The sequence below is a fragment of the Oryctolagus cuniculus genome, chromosome 19 (genome assembly GCF_051225735.1).
Source record: "Oryctolagus cuniculus isolate XC-2025 breed Fujian yellow rabbit chromosome 19, ASM5122573v1, whole genome shotgun sequence".
In the NCBI taxonomy this organism is placed as follows: domain Eukaryota; kingdom Metazoa; phylum Chordata; class Mammalia; order Lagomorpha; family Leporidae; genus Oryctolagus; species Oryctolagus cuniculus.
The window spans coordinates 58,495,053-58,514,117 of NC_142885.1; the positions used below are offsets into that span (position 1 = coordinate 58,495,053).

The 19,065-nt window shown below is 42.3% G+C and overlaps 1 protein-coding gene across 2 annotated transcripts in view; it reads right to left on the minus strand.

Annotated features, from left to right (window-relative positions):
• Positions 1 to 18,702, minus strand: part of SMG1 (SMG1 nonsense mediated mRNA decay associated PI3K related kinase) — a 112,897-nt gene extending 94,195 nt beyond the window's left edge. Inside the window, exon 1 of one of the 2 annotated variants that reach the window (XM_051847482.3) lies at positions 18,208 to 18,702. In XM_051847482.3, the coding sequence (XP_051703442.3) occupies positions 18,208 to 18,299 (92 nt within the window). In that variant the 5' untranslated portion in view covers positions 18,300 to 18,702. The remainder of the gene's footprint in view (positions 1 to 18,207) is intronic. The other variant, XM_051847483.3, reaches the window with a different exon arrangement.
• Positions 18,703 to 19,065: the final 363 nt, after the last annotated feature.

Genomic DNA, 19,065 nt, shown 5'->3' on the forward strand with positions numbered 1-19,065 from the left:
CTAACCAGCCAATGGGAGGTATCTCTCTCTCTCCGTAACTCTGCCTTTCAAATAAATAAATAAATTAAAAAAAAAAAAAAGTTTATATAGGGGCCAGTAGGTTAATCCTCAGCCTGCAGCGCCGGCATCCCATATGGGTGCCAGGTTCTAGTCTCAGCTGTTCCTCTTCCGATCCAGCTCTCTGCTATGGCCTGGGAAAGCAGTAGAAGATGGCCCAAGTGCTTGGGCCCCTGAACCCACATGGGAGACCGGGAAGAAGCAATTGGCTCCTGGCTTCGGATCGGCATAGCTCCGGCCATTGACGCCATTTAGGGAGTGAACCAATGGAAGGAAGACCTTTCACCTTTCTGTCTCTCCCTCTCACTCTGTAACTCTACCTCTCAAATAAATAAATAAAATCTTTAAAAAAAAACTTACATAACTAAAATTTAGCATACTCATATAATCTTAAGAGTTACTTTTAACACAAAGAAGCCAGAAATGGAAAGGGTAAGTCTCATCAATATACTTCAATGCATTCTGAATTCTAAGGGAACAAACCAGCACACAGAAGATCCTTCTCTGTCTCTTCCTCTTTCTCTGCTGCTCTTTCAAGTAAATAAATATTTTTTAAAAAAAGAAAGAAACAAACAAAGGAGAGAAAGGGTAAAAAGACCAACTATTATTACCCAGGGCTAGAAGCAGAAACTGACTACAAAGGGGCACAGGAAGTTTGGGGGGAAGGTGTCCAGTTCGGTCGTAGTGGTGATAGTGGTTATATTACTGTACGCCTTTGTCAAAACTGAAAAACTATACAGCATATAAATTAGAACTCAATAAGCCAGACTTTATAAAAGCAAACACATGTCTAGAGTAAAGGCACAGAAGATTTATTTTTAATAATTCAGTACTTCATGTCATCTATTACCTATCACATTTAGCCATTCTAAATGGAGAAGCAAAAATACAGCACTGGCTAAGGTCACTGTGCTTTGCACAGGAATCAAAGGCTGTTGGTATCTAAATCAATTAGATATAAGAACCAGAACTTAAAGCTAAAAAGGTTTAGCCTAGCCAAGATACAGAAAGACATTTGTCACTAAATTGTCACTAATAGTAAAATGTACTAAATTTCTAGCACAATAATTTTACTTTTTAAATGCCTTGCATTGGTCATGCAGCTTTTCTTTTATCCACTAGAAGTTCTTAATATTTATTGCCTATTTGTTTTGATGGCTTCAAAAACTGTAGCTAAATTCTCATTAACTGACCACTGAGAAGACACAGAAAAATGACACAGAGCGGCCGGCGCCGCGGCTCACTAGGCTAATCCTCCGCCTAGCGGCGCCGGCACACCGGGTTCTAGTCCCGGTCGGGGCGCCGGATTCTGTCCCGGTTGCCCCTCTTCCAGGCCAGCTCTCTGCTGTGGCCAGGGAGTGCAGTGGAGGATGGCCCAGGTGCTTGGGCCCTGTACCCCATGGGAGACCAGGAAAAGCACCTGGCTCCTGGCTCCTGCCATCGGATCAGCGCGGTGTGCCGGCCGCAGCGCGCTGGCTGCAGCGGCCATTGGAGGGTGAACCAACGGCAAAAGGAAGACCTTTCTCTCTGTCTCTCTCTCTCACTGTCCACTCTGCCTGTCAAAAAAAAAAAAAAAAAAAGAAAGAAAGAAAGAAAGAAAAATGACACAGAGCAAAAGCACTACATTGGGAAAATCAGAAAAATCACTGGCTGAGACACATGACATCTACCAATAATTCAAGATTCTGTCACTCAACTGCATAAATTTGTATCTTAACAGGTATTGAGAATATTGCTCGTTATAATGCTATGTTTTTCATTTCCAATGCAAATGTGATTTTGGTGTTCCTATAACAAACAGTGTTGTACACGCTACTTTTTTTTAGCTAAAGGCACTGCATTAACTTGGCTTTGGCCTTTATTTTTACCCCAAGCTAACTCAGTCTTAAAAATTTGAGACCCTACTTCAGACGCCATTTGTATTGCTTATCTTACCCTTTTGTAAGAAACTCCTTGAAGTACTCTAAAAGCAATCTATTTGGCTTGAGAAATTGCCAAGACTCAAAGGAAATCTTACTCCATGACCTCCCTACTAGAGGCAAGACAAAAAAAGACTGAAAATCTCAAATAAATACACCCTGCAAGCCCCCCAAGGCTCTCCAGTTAAATGCCAAGCAACCCATTAGGACAGAGAAGATTAAGAATCCTAAGTGTTACTGACTACAGGAATCCCAAAGGCCCTCTAAACCAGACTGGGACTCTGTAATCAAGGAGAAGGCAAAGTAATATTTTATTAATATAAGTGTATAGCCATCTTTGTAAAAATCCTGAAAATAGGGGTGGGTGTAGTGGGTTAAGGGATCACTTGGAATGGCCTACATCCTATATTGAAATGCTTGGGATCAAGTCCTGTGTCTACCTCTACTTCTGATGATGGTTCAAGTACTCAGGTCCTTGCCACCCATGTAGGAGATGAGAATTAAGCTCCAGGCTTCTCTCCTCAGACTGTCCTAATCCTGGCTGTTGCAGGTTTTTGGAGAGTGAGCCAGTAGATGGAAGATCTCTGTTTGCCTTTGAAATAAAATGAAAATAAGCTTAAAAAATTTTTAAAGAAATGATAAATGTTGAAGGAAATAAAAATTCTAATTACCCTTATTACTATACATCATATACATGTATAGAATTATCACAATATACTCCATAAATAGGTACGATTATTATGTGTCAACTAAAAAAAAAATGGTTAAGAGGCATCTGGCCCAACAGTTAAGATGCCACATGGGGGACCAGCGCTGTGGCTAGTGGGTAAAGCCACTGCCTGCAGTGCCGACATCCCTTATGGGCGCCAGATTGAGTCCTGGCTGCTCCACTTCCAATGCAGCTCTCTGCTATGGCCTGGGAAAGCAGTGGAAGATGGCCCAAGTCCCTGGACCCTGAAGAAGATCCTGGCTCCTGATCAGCGTAGCTCTGGCCGTTGTGGCCAATTGGGGAGTGAACCAGTGGATGGAAGACCTCTCTCAGTAACTCTTTCAAATAAATAAAAATAAAATAAACCTCTAAAAATAAATAAATACAGGGCAGGCGCCATGGCTCACTTGGTTAATCCTCTGCCTGTGGTGCCGGCACACCATATGGGTGCCAGGTTCTAGTCCTGGTTGCTGCTCTTCCAGCCCAGCTCTCTGCTGTAGCCCGGAAGGGCAGTGGAGGATGGCCCAAGTGCTTGGGCCACTGCACCCGCATGGGAGACCAGGAGGAACCACCTGGCTCCTGGCTTCAGATTGGTGCAACTTGGCCATGCGGCCATTAGGGGAGTGAACCAACGGAAGGAAGATCTTTCTGTCTCTCTGTCTATAACTCTGTCAAATAAAAATAGAATAAAATAAAATAAAATAAAGAAAGAAAATTCCTTTATTTTAAATCTTAAAAAGCACCATGGTCTTTTAAAAATACAGTATGTTGGAGTTTTTTTTTTTTTTTTTAAACAGGTAAGACTGGTCAACAAAAATGATGTGCTCTCCTAAATATAACTTACAACACACTAAGAAAAGCAAATACTGGGGCTGGTATTGTGCACGGAAGATAAAGCCGCCGCCTGCAGTGCCGGCATCCCATATGGGCGCCAATTTGAGTCCCTGCTGCTCCACTTCTGATCCAGCTCTCTGCTATGGCCTGGGAAAGCAGTAGAAGATGGCTCAAGTCCTTGGGCCCCTGCACAGGGGAGACCCAGAAGAAGCTCCTGGCTTCAGATTGGCCCAGCTCCAGCTGTTGTAGCCAATTGGAGAGTGAACCAGCAGATCAAAGACCTCTCCCTCCCTCCCTCCCTCCCTGCAACTCTTTCAAATAAATAAATAAATCTTTCTTTAAAAAAAAAAAAAGAAAAGCAAACATTATGTAAATAGGACAGAGGAACTTTGAAAGAAAACTGCTAGCAAGTTAGGCATTACTGCTCTAATACGGGATGGTATATCTACATGCTGGGCACAGTTAAGTTTTTGGCACCAAAAGAGCAATATTCTACCATGCCAACTACCCTGTACCCCTTGACATCTAACACATACATACTAAGCACAATGGCAAACATGGTAAAGGTACTTACTGAATTTCATATTCCACACCACTGCTTCTCAACAAGGGGAAGACATTACCAGAAATTCTCCCAAAAAAATACAAATCAGAGAGCAATCTAAAACACCTTAGTTCTATTTCTAATTTTACCAACACAATCACAGTAACACAAAAAGTAGTTTTGTTTCTTATTTTTTAATGGGCCCTGATTCTTTTCAACATTCCCAATAAATCCTACAGGACACATACTCTTAGGTGGGCTGGGGTAGGAAACAGGTTTAGAACCACATTTAGACATCAAATTGGTAAAGAAACATGTTACTATAATCAGAGGTAAAACATGTATGGTACACTCTCCTACTCAAGCACTAGGACTTCTTTTTTGAGGGTGATCCTGAAATAACCATTTCCTACTGCTTAAAAAGAAATAAAAAGGTCTCAGATAATTTTCAAATGGTAAGATCTTACTTACAATAGCTAGTTGGGAAAGGAAGCTACTTCCCAAATAATCACACTGTTACCTCTATTTGTAAGAAATTTTATTAAATAAAGGCAATTTTTGATAGCTAGTAAAACCTGATAGTAAGCAGCAATCAAGGGCCAAGAAATGGTGCCCCCACTGTGCTCAGTAGCAGCAGCCAGAAATGTTCCAAGGTGTTTATATTTAGCCTTCAGTTAAAGAAAGCTATAAAGCAGCTCAAAATCATTGCTTGAGCCACTTTAAATCCACGTCTACACAGACCCTATCTTTTTCTTCTGTTACATTTTACAGTAAACACTCCTTAATCAGATTGGTTTAAGTGATTTAAAATAAGTGACTTTTACAATTCCCTTTATAACAAGAGAAAAATCAATGTTTCCAGATATGAAGTTCCTTAAAAAAACACATTTACTCATTTTCAGTAAATTAAGTAGTGCAATTTAAAATAGTACAGAATCTCAGGAATGCTTACGACAGTTTATACACTCATACAATGATACAAAATTCCATTAAATCTCATGTTTGCTCAGAAGACATATGTGATTCTTTCTTCCCCCAATAATTAAAACTATTTCACTGGCAGAGTATAACCTTTCCACGATTCTGACATTCTTCCTGTGTCCTTAAAAGAAATTAAAACATGTGAATATGCATGCATACCATGTTCACACAGACAAGGATAGAGACAAAAAAGCAATCTGACATTCAACTGATGCTTTTAAAAGTAGCTTAAATTCCAACTGTAAAATAAAAATTAAGCAAGGTACAAGCTGTCTTTTAATTAGCCTTTCTCTATTTAATTCTATTTGTACCTGCTCTCCAATATAGGAAAATAATCATAAAGATTACATTACTTTCACTGGCTTCTAATTTCAACCAGTAGCAAGTATGAACAATAAATAATAATGAATATCTGCACGGAAATTCCTTATTAGTCAACGGAAAATAGGCGTATAGCTAATGGAAGTACATTATAAAATGTAGGGAGAGATCTACTATATCACATATATCACAGAGCAATTAATTCTATACCTATCAATATTTTTAATTTTTTTAAAGATTTATTTTATTTATTTGAAAGACAGAGTGACAGAAAGAGGTCTTCTATCCACTGGTTCACTCCCCAATCGGCCGCAACGGCCAGAGCTGAGTCTATCTGAAGCCAGGTGCTTCCTCTGGATCTCCTAAATGGGCGTAGGGGACCCAAGCACCTACCTGGGCCATCCTCCACTGCTTTCCCAAGTGCATCAGCAGAGAGCGGGATCAGAAATTGAGCAGCCAGGACTCGAACCAGCGCCCATATGGATTGCCAGTGCCACAGACCAGGGCTTTAATGCGCTGCATCACAGCGCCAGCTTCTTCTTTATTTATTTGAGAGACAGAGAGATTGCTGAGCCATCAATGCTGTCTCCTACAGTCCACGTTAGCAAGAGGCTGGAATCAGGAGCCAAGATAGGCATCAAACCCAGGCACTCTTTGAGATGTGAGCACCCTAAGCAGTTACTTAACCGCTAAGCCTGTTAAAAACGTCTGCCACTCATCAATATTGTTTTAAAATATAAAAAGTATCTTAAATGTCATCCTCTAAAGGATTTTTTTTTTAAACAGGCGGAGTTAGACAGTGAGAGAGAGAGACAGAGTTATAGACAGTGAGAGAGAGACAGACAGAAAGGTCTTCCTTCCGTTGGTTCACTCCCCAAATGGCCGCCATGACCGGCACAGCGCCGATCCCAAGCCAGGAGCCGGGTACTTCCTCCCAGTCTCCCATGCGGGTGCAGGGGCCTAAGCACTTGGGCCATCCTCCACTGCCTTCCCGGGCCAAGCAGAGAGCTGGACTGGAAGAGGGGCAACCGCGCTAGAAGCCGGTGCCCCAACCGGGACTAGAACCCGGGGTGCCAGTGCCACAGGCAGAGGATTAGCCTAGTGAGCCACAGTGCTGGCCAGCCTCCTCTAAAGGATTTGACACAAATTTCATGAAACTTTTGGTTAAGTTATAACACAAACACACATATACACAAAGAGAAAACTGAAATTCAAATTAGAATGCATATGTGTATCTCTGTGTGTGACATGTATAGCAACTTTTACATAGTTTGAGGAAAAAGATAAAACAGGAAGGTCCTTGAAGATTCCAAATCTGAGACATAGAAAACAAAGGGCATTTTTTAATCAAGTAATTTCCAGGGGCCAGGTTGTGGCCACTTTTTTTTTTTAATTTTATCAAATTCTTTTTAATTTCATGGACAATATGATACATATTGTATAGAAGCACACAATAGTTTCGCGGTACAATTTCAAAGTGTATACAAATTGGAATACAGAGAGGTTAAACACAGGTGTATGTACTGACAGCATTTCTCTTTAGATAAACTGCATATAAAACTTACAATGCAAATATTAGCCAATCTGAAAACTTCACTCTCATAATATAAAAATGATACTTTGAGATGCAAATTTTTTTACTAAACAAACTATATAAACATTTAAAATAATCATTAAAAACTCAATATTAGAATTTATAAAGATCAGCTATAAAAATATATTGGCAGTCACTTTTCTTATAAAGGTACCTTTCACTACATTACAAAATAGTCTCTAACATAAAATTACCTTAATAATCGTACTATTTAAGATCTGATAAACCTTACATTGACTATAAAATCCTCTTGGAAAAACTTTGGTATGCATCTTCAGGTTTTTTTAAAAATAATAGTTTAAGGGCCTGTAAACATTCCATTCTATTAAAGCACACAGAATAAGTAATGGATATTCAACTGCATACAGAATGGCCACTGCTTTTGATGCTGGCATCTCACAAAGTCCCAGCTCCAGTCCCAGCTGCTCCACTTCTAATCCAGCTCCATCGATGCATCTGGGAAGGCAGTGGAAGACAATCCAAGGACTTGGGTCCTTGCCACCCAGGTGGGAGACCAAGATGCAGTTCCTGGCTCCTGGCTTTGGCCTGGACAGACCTGACTGCTGTGGTCAGTTGGGGACCGAACCAGAAGATGAAAGATCTCTCTCTTGCTCTTCTCTCTTTTTCCAGCCCATTCTCCCTATTACTTTTTCAAATAAATATTTTTTAAAAATTTGAAAATAGGGGCTGGCACTGTGGCACAGACTCTTCTCTCTCTGTGTAACTCTCACTTTCAAATAAATTTAAAAAAAAATTTTTTAACTTGAAAATAATAAAATTTCTCATACTTTAACTCATATAACCTTGTATCTTCAGAAGGCAAGAATTCCCTCCTTAGAGAGACATCTGGTAGTGACCAGTACAAAAGACCCTTGTCGGGGCCAGCACTGTGGCGCAGCGGGTTAAAGCCCTGGCCTGAAGTGCCAGCATCCCATATGGACACCGGTTCTAGTCCTGGCAGCTCCTCTTCCAATCCAGCTCTCTGCTATGGCCTAGGAAAGCCGTAGAAGATGATCCAAGTGCTTGGGGCCCTGCACCCACATGGGAGACCTGGAAGAAGCTCCTAGCTCCTGGCTTGGGATCGGCTCAGCTCTGTCAGTTGCAGCCATCTGAGGAGTGAACCAGCGGATGAAGACCTCTCTGTCTCTACCTCTCTCTATAACACTTTCAAATAAATAAATCTTTTTTTTTTTTAAAAGACCCTTGTCTTCCCTTCCTTAGTTCACTGCTACTCTCTTGACATCAAATTCTAAAATAAATATTTGTGAAGCATCAATACCAAAAAAAGACATGCATTTTTACATATAAAAACCTGATACAGAGGCTGGCACTGTGGCGCACATGTGTTAAAGCATCACATATTCTCTATAAATGTGTACAACTGTCAGTTAAAATATTAATTTTAAAAAGTGGGAAGAACAGTAATCATGCGATTTTTACATCCTCAACAAGATTATAAAAATGGAAGAATACTAGCATTATAGTAATTATAAATGAGAAGCTGTTTTAAGTAAAAGGATTCTTCTACAAAACTTTGTTTATAATCAGTGAACCAACTACCCTACACACATTTACTATTTTAAGATTTTTATTATTTGAGAGAGAAAGCTACAAAGAGGAGAGACACAGAGAGACGTCTTCCACCTGCTGGTTTACTCCCCAAATGGCCACAACAGCTAGAGCCAAGCCAATCCAAAGTCACGAGCCAGTAGCCAAGAGCTTCCTCCAGGCCTCCAACGTGAGCGCAGGGGTCCAAGTACCTGAGCCATCTTCCCCTGCTTTCCCAGGCCACAGCAGAGGGCTGGATCAGAAGAGAAGCAGCCACAATTGAACAGGTGCCCATAGGGGATGCTGGTGCCACAGGTGGAGGCTTAGTCCACTACACCACAGCACCAGCCCCACAACCTCTACTATTAAGCGAATTATAAACTTCACTTATAATTTCATTATTTTCAAAAAATAAACGATACTATATACTAAAATGTCACCACTATTTTAAATGACAAAATTTATCATTTTAAATAATCAAAATCCTAACTCTAGTGCTTTGGAAACAATACAATCTGTGACTGAAATTAGATTCTTTTAAACCTAACTAATGAATAAATACTCTATCTCATGTTTCACAATCCCACTACCCAGAAATCTGCTATATTTTCATTTTTCTTCACCTTTACCCAAAGAACATAAGAATAGGCAAGAAATGTGATCAATCTTTTTAGAAAAGAAATGTCCTTCCAATTATATATTAATTCAGTGGTGAATCATTTTTTGATCTGTTCTGATGTGATCAGAAAAGAGCTCTAGAAGATAAACAAAAATGCGTATCAGATAGACTGACATCTTTGCTCATGTTAAGTTTTCTGTCTACATTCTGAAAAATCTCAGAAAGGCAACATAGAATCTGCCCCTAGGGCAACAAATATGAATTTCCAATGTTGAATCAAGTGTTACATTTAGAACGAACACACACACACACACGGGAGCAAAAGTCATGGGTTACTTCAAATTAAATATTCTAAGATGAAAGTTAAGGTCATCACATTCACATCCTTTAAAATCAGGTTAAAATGCTACAGGAGAGAATAAAGAAAATTTTCAACTAACAAATTTACATGATGGAATACTTTAAATTCAAAGAAAGTGTTACCAATGCCAGCAAATATGGCATAAAACTAAAACATGTCACTACATAGTCCAAGATATATTCAGCAGTACAGTCTTCACCTAAACAATACAAAGGGTATTAATTTATTGGATGTCACCAAAAATAAAGACTTAAATTTAGTAACTTAAAATATCTGTAGAGGGTGGGTGTGTGTAGGGAGTGGGATGTCTGGCCTATAAGTAGGACACTTGCATCACATAATCCCATACTGGAAGCCTGCGTTCATTTCCTGCCTCCAATTCCTGATGCCAGCTTTCTAATACAGACCCAGGGAGGCAGCAGTTGTGGCTCAAATAATTGGGTTCCTGTCACTGGGACACTTAGATTGAGTTCCTAGCTCCCAGCTTGAACCTTAGCCCATCCCCAGCGGAGGAGTGAACCAGTAGGTGGAAGTAAGCACCCTCTCACATGAGCTCACTCTCCCTTCCTCTCTCAGAAACAAGGGGGGGGGGGGGGATTGGAAGTTGGGGGTGGACCAGCAATGTAGGTTCCCAAATATAGATCTGTATCAAAGTACATGCAGTGAAGCCACTGTGAATCCTTTAATAATTTTCATGTGAACACAGAAGAGCATTGCTGAGGTTCCTTCTTTTGATAAAAAGTGAAAATGAAAATAGTAGTACTAGGAAAAGCATTTGGCACAGTTAAGTCATTACTCAGGACACCTACATCCCATACTGGAGTGCCTGGGTTTGGGTCCCGGCTGCACTTCCAATTCCAGCTTCCTGCTAATGTACACCTTGGAAAGCAGCTGGTAATGGCTTGAGTAGCTGGCTTCCTGTCACCCATGCTGGAGACCAGACTGAATTCCAAACTCCTGGCTTCAGCCTAGCACAGGTCCTGGCTGTTGTGGACATTTGGAGAGTAAACCAGCAGATGGAAGACTTCTCTATATATATTTCTTCCAAATAGAAGGAAAATAAATTAAAATTTTAAGAAAAGTAGTGTCTCTATAAATTAAAAGTATAATCTGGGAAGTTCCCTGACAAAGAAAGCAATCTATAATTCTGATACCAGAAACCCCTCTGAAAAAGGTTTCTAAGTAAACACAAGGTCCTAGGCATATATGAATAACACCATGAAGAGCAACACCTTAGAAGGAACAATTTCTAACAGAAATTAATATGAAAGAAATCATTAGCCATACTTATAAATCGGTTGATTCTACAAAATTTAGGTTTCTTTCCCAAATCAACAGCTATACCGTGGGCAAGAACTGTCCCCCTAGCATTCTATTGGAATGCCAAGCCTCAATCCAGTGCCTAACCTTTTAGTGATTAGATTGTTTAAATAATGTTTACATAAATGCAACAGATAGGAGTAAGAGAACTTTAAATATTTTAACTAGGTATTTTTCAAGATGGATAAAACCTAGGAATCTTTACTACATTATTTCTTCTGTAGAAGACCTGGCCACTTCAGTCCATTAGAACACTGTCCCTTTGAACTTGCTCAATCAGCTTGTTGAAGCTGCAGTCTCAGGCTAACAGAGTTGCTATATAAAAGGAATAGTTCCCCCTCAAAATACCTCCCACAGTAGCAGAGTTGTAAAGTCTGGAGTTAACTCCAAATACAGAAACAAACTTGTAGAATCTACTTTCACGTACATCCAGCCTTCTGAATCAATGCATTCCGCAACCTCAGACTGAACCAACCACAGAGCAAAAATATTCATTAAAAAAACTGCACCTGGACCAAACTTGTACAGACTTTTGGGGTCCATCATTATTCTCTCAACAATACAACTATTTGCATAGTGTTTACACTGTTCTAGAAATTACAACACAGAGATTATTTAAAGTACACTGGAGGAAGCATGTAGGTTTTATATATATATCATTTTATATAAAGGACTTGAAAATCCACAGATTTTGGACTCCTGGGTGGGGCGGGGGGAGGGGTCCTAGAAGCAACCCCTATGGATAAGGACACAATATTTGCTTGAGAAAAGCCACTCAAATATGGTGTATACAATTTAATGACTATCTATTAGGGAAGACAACAATACAATAGTAAAAAAATTAAACAAGATCCACATACATACGAAGGTTATGTTTTATGGGGGAAGACTTGAGTGAAATTTCTAATAGTCGGACCATGAAGAAAATCCAGGGAGAAGTGTTAAAGAACAAGGCTGTTTCTCACACTGAGGAAATAACATTTAGGCTGAGACAGCATGACAGCAGCCAAGTCAAGTACTCTGGGAGCAGCTTCAGAGACCACTATGCTACAAGAACAGCACATGCAAAGGCCCTATAGCAGGAATGTGCCTGGGGAGCGCCTCAAGGCAAGACAGAGGGGAGAAAAGTGACTCAGTCTCAGCTTTCAGGCACCTAAATCTACCTGATAACTACACAGTAAGTACCTGTTAACGTTCTCAACAGACGTGCAAAATTTGGAAGGGAGGGAAATCACAGAGAGCAGAGATTGTGCAGGGGCCAAAGGAGCAAACTTTAAGATTAGGGCGAGCATGAAAAGCAGACTGAAACCATAGTTGGTATCAACAAGGCAGAGACAGGCTCCTGGACCTGTAGCTCACAGGAACCAACCTGGTGAGGTAAAGAAGCTCCTTTTATTTAACAGGGCTCAAATGCCTGAAAAGGTTAACAGTGGAGAGATCATCGAAACAATTCCCACAGAGATTTTCAGATACTCCAAGTAAGTCAGCAATATGTATATCAACACAATAAAAACACACTGGTAGTGGGGCAGCACTGTGGCGTTAATGGGTAAAGCCACAGCTCTGCAGTGCTGGCATCCCATATGGATGCAGATTTGAGTCCCAGCTGCTCCACTTCCAAACCAGCTCCCGGCTAATAGCCTGGGAAAGTAGTTGAAGATGGCCCAAGTCCTTGGGACCCTGCACCCATGTGGGAGACCTGGAAAAAGCTCCAGGCTCCTGGCTTCGGATCCACTAACTCCAGCCACTGCAGTCATTTGGGGAGTGAATCAGCAGGTGCAAGACCGCTCTCTCCCTCCCTTCATGCCTCTGCCTCTGCCTCTGCCTCTGCCTCTAACTCTGCTTTTCAAATAAATAAATAAATCTTTAAAAAAAAAAAAAAAAAAAAAAAAAACACTGAAGATGATGAAGCTATCAATCCTCATTAAACAGAAATTGGTAATAAAGAAAATATTCAAAGATTTCCTTTCTACAAAAGATTTCAAGGCAAGATCAACCCTTGTGTTACCACTTTTTTGTAGAGGGGAAAGAGGCAATTCAACTCTATGTATCTTGACTAGAGCCAGAGTTTCACAGGTGTATACATTTACTAAAATATACTAAAGACATAAACCTCATTGCAAAGAAGTATCTTACTGGAGTTCAAAGGAGAAGTAAACTTAAAAGGTACATTCAATCAGGTAATACAAGATAGAACAGAATTAGCATTGTAAAATCAAACATCTCTCTGTGGAAACTTCTTAAGAATCTGAAAGGGAAAGGAGTGGGGGGGCATTGTGGCACAGTGGGTAAAACCACCTGCAAAGCTGGGAGATCCACTTCCGGTCCAGCGCCTGGGAAAGCAGCAGTGGATGGCCCAAATGCTTGGGCCCCTGTACCCACATAGGTGACCAACTCCTTGCTCCTGGCTTCAACCTGGCCCAGTCCTGGCAGCTGGGGCCATTTGGGGAGTGAAGATCTCTGTCTCTTCCTCTCTCTGTAAGTCTTTCAAATAAATAAATATTTAAAAAAAATAATCTAACAGGCTATACTCTATATTTAAAGAAAATATTGTAACCTGGAATTAAACTACAAATTTTCTGTCATCTTTACTGGCAGGTCTCTACACTAGAAGAGGTATACTTTAATTCTCGGAAAACTTTAAGAGTTACAAAGCCAGGTAACCCAAATAATAACAATGTGAAAAGACACCAGTCTGTGTGAATCCATAACAGGTAGTCCAATGGATTTAATCTAGTTGACTAAGACAAAGTAAGTAAGTATCCACTGAATGCCAGGCAATGAAGTTGAACACTCCCAAAAGATACTGAGGACCACACATGGATGACATTTCCCTTAAGTATCACAGCATGAATCAAAGTGTGAGGAGATAAAAGTATTATTTCCATGATCATCCTTAATCAATACCAAATAACAAGTCAGGGGCTTATGTTTACGGAAATTCCCACATATTGGGTTGAATACTTTTATCTGAATTTAAGACATGAATTATTAGCAGAACACAGTACTTAGGTCCTTAGCAGTCTCTTGTCTAGACGGTTCCAACTGCTTCCTACTGTGCTTACACACATACACTCCTTCAAGAAGCAACTAGATTTCTTCCCCAACGGTTAAGTCATTACAAATACACTTCAACTGTGGTTCAAGGCCTACAGTGTGGCTCCAATCCAGCTCTTCCAGTTTCCTCTTACTTGTCTTAGTTCTCAAAAGTGCTCCATCCCTAAGCAAACAAAATTCTTACCAAGGGTAATTTGCATTTTGCCATTTTTTTTCTTTTGAAATTTCCCCCTCCCAATTACTGTCAGAATTGTATAGAGGGGCCAGTGCTGTGGCATAGTAGGTTAAGCCTCTACCTGAGGCACTGGCACCCTATCTGGGCACGGGTTCAAGTCCTGGCTGCTCTACTTCCAATCCAGCTCCCAGCTAATGGCCTGGGAAAACAGTGGAAAATGGCCCAAGGGCTTGGGGCCCTGCACCCATGTGGGAGACCCATAAGAAGCTCCTGGCTCTTAACTTTGGATCAGCCCAGCTCCGGCTGTTGCAGCCATTTGGGGAGTGAACCAATGGATGCAAGAGCGATCTTTCTCCCTCTCAAATAATTAAAAAAAAAAAAAAAAAAAAAAAAAGAATTGTAAAGAGAAAGCACTCATTGCCACCTACTTGACTGATAGTTTTCCCTCTTTTCTCAATGTTAACTATAATCACATTATACAAAGCAGACCAAGAATTACATCACAATACCCACATAACTTTACTATTTACAAAGCCCTTTCTTAATCACCCACACTAACCTATAACATTCTTGAAGACAGTGATTCTATGAGTCACAAAAATCCCTAAGGCATTATTGATATTTACTGAATTAGAATATTTATTTTCACAAAAGTATTTCATAATCTGTTATCTAAAAAAAAAATTCAGCTATACTATCACTTTTAAAAAGAACCAAAATAGAAGGAGGAAAAAAAGATTCCACTTAAAAGAAAAATTAATATTTTATAACCAAAAAATACCCTTCCAAATTAAACACTCATATGGAACTGGCAGAAAAACCTCCCTGGTACACCTGGAAATCTGCAGTACAGAACTGGTAATCAATAAATTCTGTAAGATTCCATTTATAGCTACAAAATATGTTAACTCCACTTAATTTTGTCTTTTATGTATTTCACTATAACGTGTACTTATGGACATCAGATTTAATACACTTACAAAAGGCTCACTAGATAATTTTGCTTTCATTAATCCTTTCTCATTTCAGACACACTCGTACTGGGCTCTTTCAACTTCACAACACTTCCATCTTCTGGTCTGTTATAATGGAGAATAAGCTATCTGTACTTTTGAGAACTCTAAATCTGTCTACATACTACCAAAAATGGAAGCTATTTGTAACATCCTGTTTCATCCATTTAGAAATATAGAAAGATCATAAATTGGTTATCATAAAGATATCAAACATCCATTAAATAAATAAAATCTTAAGACTCCCAAATGTAGAAAACATGCTTGCTTCATGTTGACCTGTAGTCTCTCTTCTTTTTTCAACTAATCAATCCGTATTTGACTGCAATATAAAGTTAGTCAATGTCATTTTGGAACTATAAAATGTTTAATATTACACATTTAATCTTAAAACAATCATTCTCAAGGGAGATGGTTAGGCTGCCACTTTGGGATGCCCATATTCCATATCAGAGTGCCTATGAAAGTCCTGACTCCTCTGTTTAGGATCCAGCTTCCTGCTAATGCACATCCCCAGGCAGCAGGTGACAGCTCACCTTGGGTTCCTGCCACCCATGTGGGACACCTGGATGGGCTCTGGCCTGGCCTAGTCCTGGATATCGTGGGCATCTGGGGAGTGAACCAGCAAGTGGAAGATCCCTTTCTCTGCCTTTCAAATAAAATGAAAGTAAAAACAAAAAAAAGATTTTTTGATAAAAACATTTTTCTAGCAAAGGTAGGCTAGCTCAGCTGCTACCTGATGCTAGTCCACTCAGCCACCTGGAACACACTTCCTGTCAGTATGTGTGAAGAGTCATGTGTGGCCACCACCAACTCAACAGTCAAGAGCAACTGACAAACACTAAAACTGAGTTACTTTTAAATTTAAATCTCACTTTTTTCAAGTCTAAATCAAGAAAAACAGAACCCCCTTCCAAAAAAATCAAAATAACTCAGATGAACCATAGAGTTTTCCTGCATTCAAAAATGTTTGGAAAAATAAATATACTCCCCTTTAAACAAGCTCCATTCTGTCAGTCAATCAGAGTCTGTTACCTTTCTCAAGAGGAGGAGGGACAGAAAAACCACCTCAAATCTAGCTTCTGAAAACATCTAAGGGTTTTTTTAATCAACTATTTTTAAAACCTCAACTGTGGCAACCTTGTTAAAAAATCAAGTTAAGTTATGGGATATGTCCATACGTCTCTGTTCCCGGAGAAAATCAAGTATTTCCAAAATCCTAACAAACTGTTACCCTGTGTAACCAAGCCTATTTCACTGCATCATCTACTCAGGCATTAAATTCTGAAACTTTGTTAACAGAGGAGCTTCAAAGCCAGCTTACCTTCTCTTCCCCTGGCCCCAACCCCTACACACACACAATCTCACTGCTAGGAAATAAAGCATCCAGAAAAAAATAAAACCGGTCACATTAATAACCCAAGTACATATGCCATAATTATAGAAGCCATTCTGCTTGATACCTGTCACAATGAAGCCAGGTAGCCCCAGCACACAGATATAACATCACTACTCTATTTAGAACCACAAGCATCAGGTTTTTTTTTTTTTTTTCCAGAACCTCTAGGGCTATTTGGGAAATACACTTTAGTTCTTGGAAGAGTTACTAAATTCCCTCTCTCGCTCGCTCTCTCACATACACACACACAATCACAATACTGTCAAATAATGGGAAATCCAAAGAGCTCTCAAATGTTATGTGGAAGTTCACTTACCACCTAATTCACTAGATGACACAAAATAAAAAATCCTATTTCACACATTTCAATAAAAGTGCAAAACTAAGCATGCCAATTACAGGTAAAAAAATATTTAAACTAGTCATGTCAATTACAGGAAAGAATGTAAACTGTAACTGTAATGCAAACTAGTCATCTGATTTATTTGTAACACTCACAAGCCATTAAGTGCTACAAGACAAGTCAAAGCCTTGGTTTTCAATTTCTTACTACTTAACCTCTCAATTCTAGACTCAAGCATTAACTTTTAAAGTCACACACATCAGTTCTCAATAGATATGGCATTTGGAAAGGTATTTTTAACAAAGAGATGTACCACTCATTAGCCAAATATTTGGATTTTTCCACCCAGGTTTAAAATGTTACATTCGAAAATCTTATCAAATTCCTTACTTTCAAATACCGCTGGAATTCCCTATCAGGAAGCCAAAAGACCGGCATGCGACTGTTCCATGTATTTGACCAGTTTCTGAAAATTATAATGCAAGTGTCCTCCGAAGCATTAGGAAGGCTCCATGACATCCCCAAAATATTTACATACATTTAGGGAGTTCTCCTAGGCACTGGTCCAAATGGCCTGTAACATTACCAGCACTTACTCAGGAAGAATAAATAAGTCCCAAATCACACCTGCCCCCTGATTAATCATAAACACAGGAAAATTATGTCAATGCTAATAATAATAATAATTCGACCAGGCCTCAAAGCGCTCCGAGATCAACGCCTCCGTAACAGGGAATTTCTCTAGCCTTCTGAGCGGTTCCCTCCCAGGCGTCCAGGTGGGACCTGCCGTTCACCAGAGCACCCGCCCCCGCACTCGGGGAAAACTTCATCCCCAGGACCCGATCCCATTCACACTCACGCCGTCCCAGCCCGTGCCTCGCTCACGCCCCGCCCTAAGTCAGAAGAAGGCCGTGGTGGGAACTGTTTTATTCTTTTTTTTTTTTTTTTTTTTTTCAGTATTAACACGTGGGAGTCACAGACAGAACCCAGTTACGGCGGTCTTCCGCGTGGGGGCTGAAAGGGGCGACGGACCGAGGACGCGAGTGTTAACAGGGAGGGTCCTGGACTCGCGGGGACCCCCAACTCTAACCCCAACGTGGGGACAGGAGGTCGCTGGAACGCGCCCCACCTCCGCCAGGCCTCTCCCTTCCCAGGCAAGTGCCGGAGCCCGGCGCCCCGGGTCTAGGTTGCAGCCCCGGGGCAGAAATGCAGGGAGGGGGAGGCACCGAGGCCTCGCCGCCCAGCTGCCCTCCTCCCCCAGCCGGGCGGGAGGGGACCCAGGAAGCCGCGCCCGGCTCCCGGGGGGTGGAGGGCCTAGGCCGCGCCTCCCTGCCCCGCAGCCCTAGGCCTCGGCCCGCCCGAGGCGAGGCCCCGGAGGGCGGCCGGGCGGCGGGCTCGGCGCCGGTCACCCACCTGGGTTGCCAGTCATTCCAGCTCCGCGGGTACTTGGTGCCGCCGCCGCCGCCGCCGCTGCTCAGCCGAGACCCCGGGGCTCTGCGGCTCATTACCTTCCCCGACACGACATGGCCAAGCGCCGCCGCCCGAAGAAGCGCGAGTCGCCGCCCGAACCGACCGCCGCCGACACCCCGCTCCGGCCCGGGGCTGAAGAGGAAGCCGAGGAGCAGCAGGAGGAGGCGGCGGAGGGCGGGGGAGGAGGACGGCCGTTCCGGGTTCCGCCTGAGCCCGCAGCGCAGGACGAGGAGGAGGCGGGAGCGCGGCGCCGAGGGGGAGGCGGAGGAAGGGGAGGCGACGTCTCTCCCAGGGCCGTGCGCGGCCCGCGACGCCGGGGCCCAGGAGGACGAGGACGGCGAAGAGGAGGCGGTGGTGGCGACTCCTCACGCTCACACGGCCACGGCTTCCCCGCCTCCCGGCTCCGCCCGCCGCGCCGCCGCTGCCGCACGGCATGCTGGGAGCGAGGGGCGGTGCCGGCGCCGACCGGGCCCGGGGGAGAGGGGCGGTGCTTGGACGGAGGGGGCGGGGCCCGTGGTCGAGGGGCGGGGCCCCGAGGGGCCGCCCCCCCGCCAGAGTCCGGGCGCCACCGCGGGGGCTCACGGGAGAGGGGCTCTCCACCCCCCGCCCCCTATATACCCTCCCCTAACGCTCCCCTGAAGGCACCCGAGTCCGGAGGGCCTGGCGGTCAGGTGCAAACTGACGTCCAATCGAGGACCTGCGGTGAGGGGCGCTACAGCCCTTGCGGCTGCGCACACACAGGCGTCCCCTTTGAGGTTCACGTGCGCCCATCTTCCCACGGGCTGCGGGGAGACGTGGAGA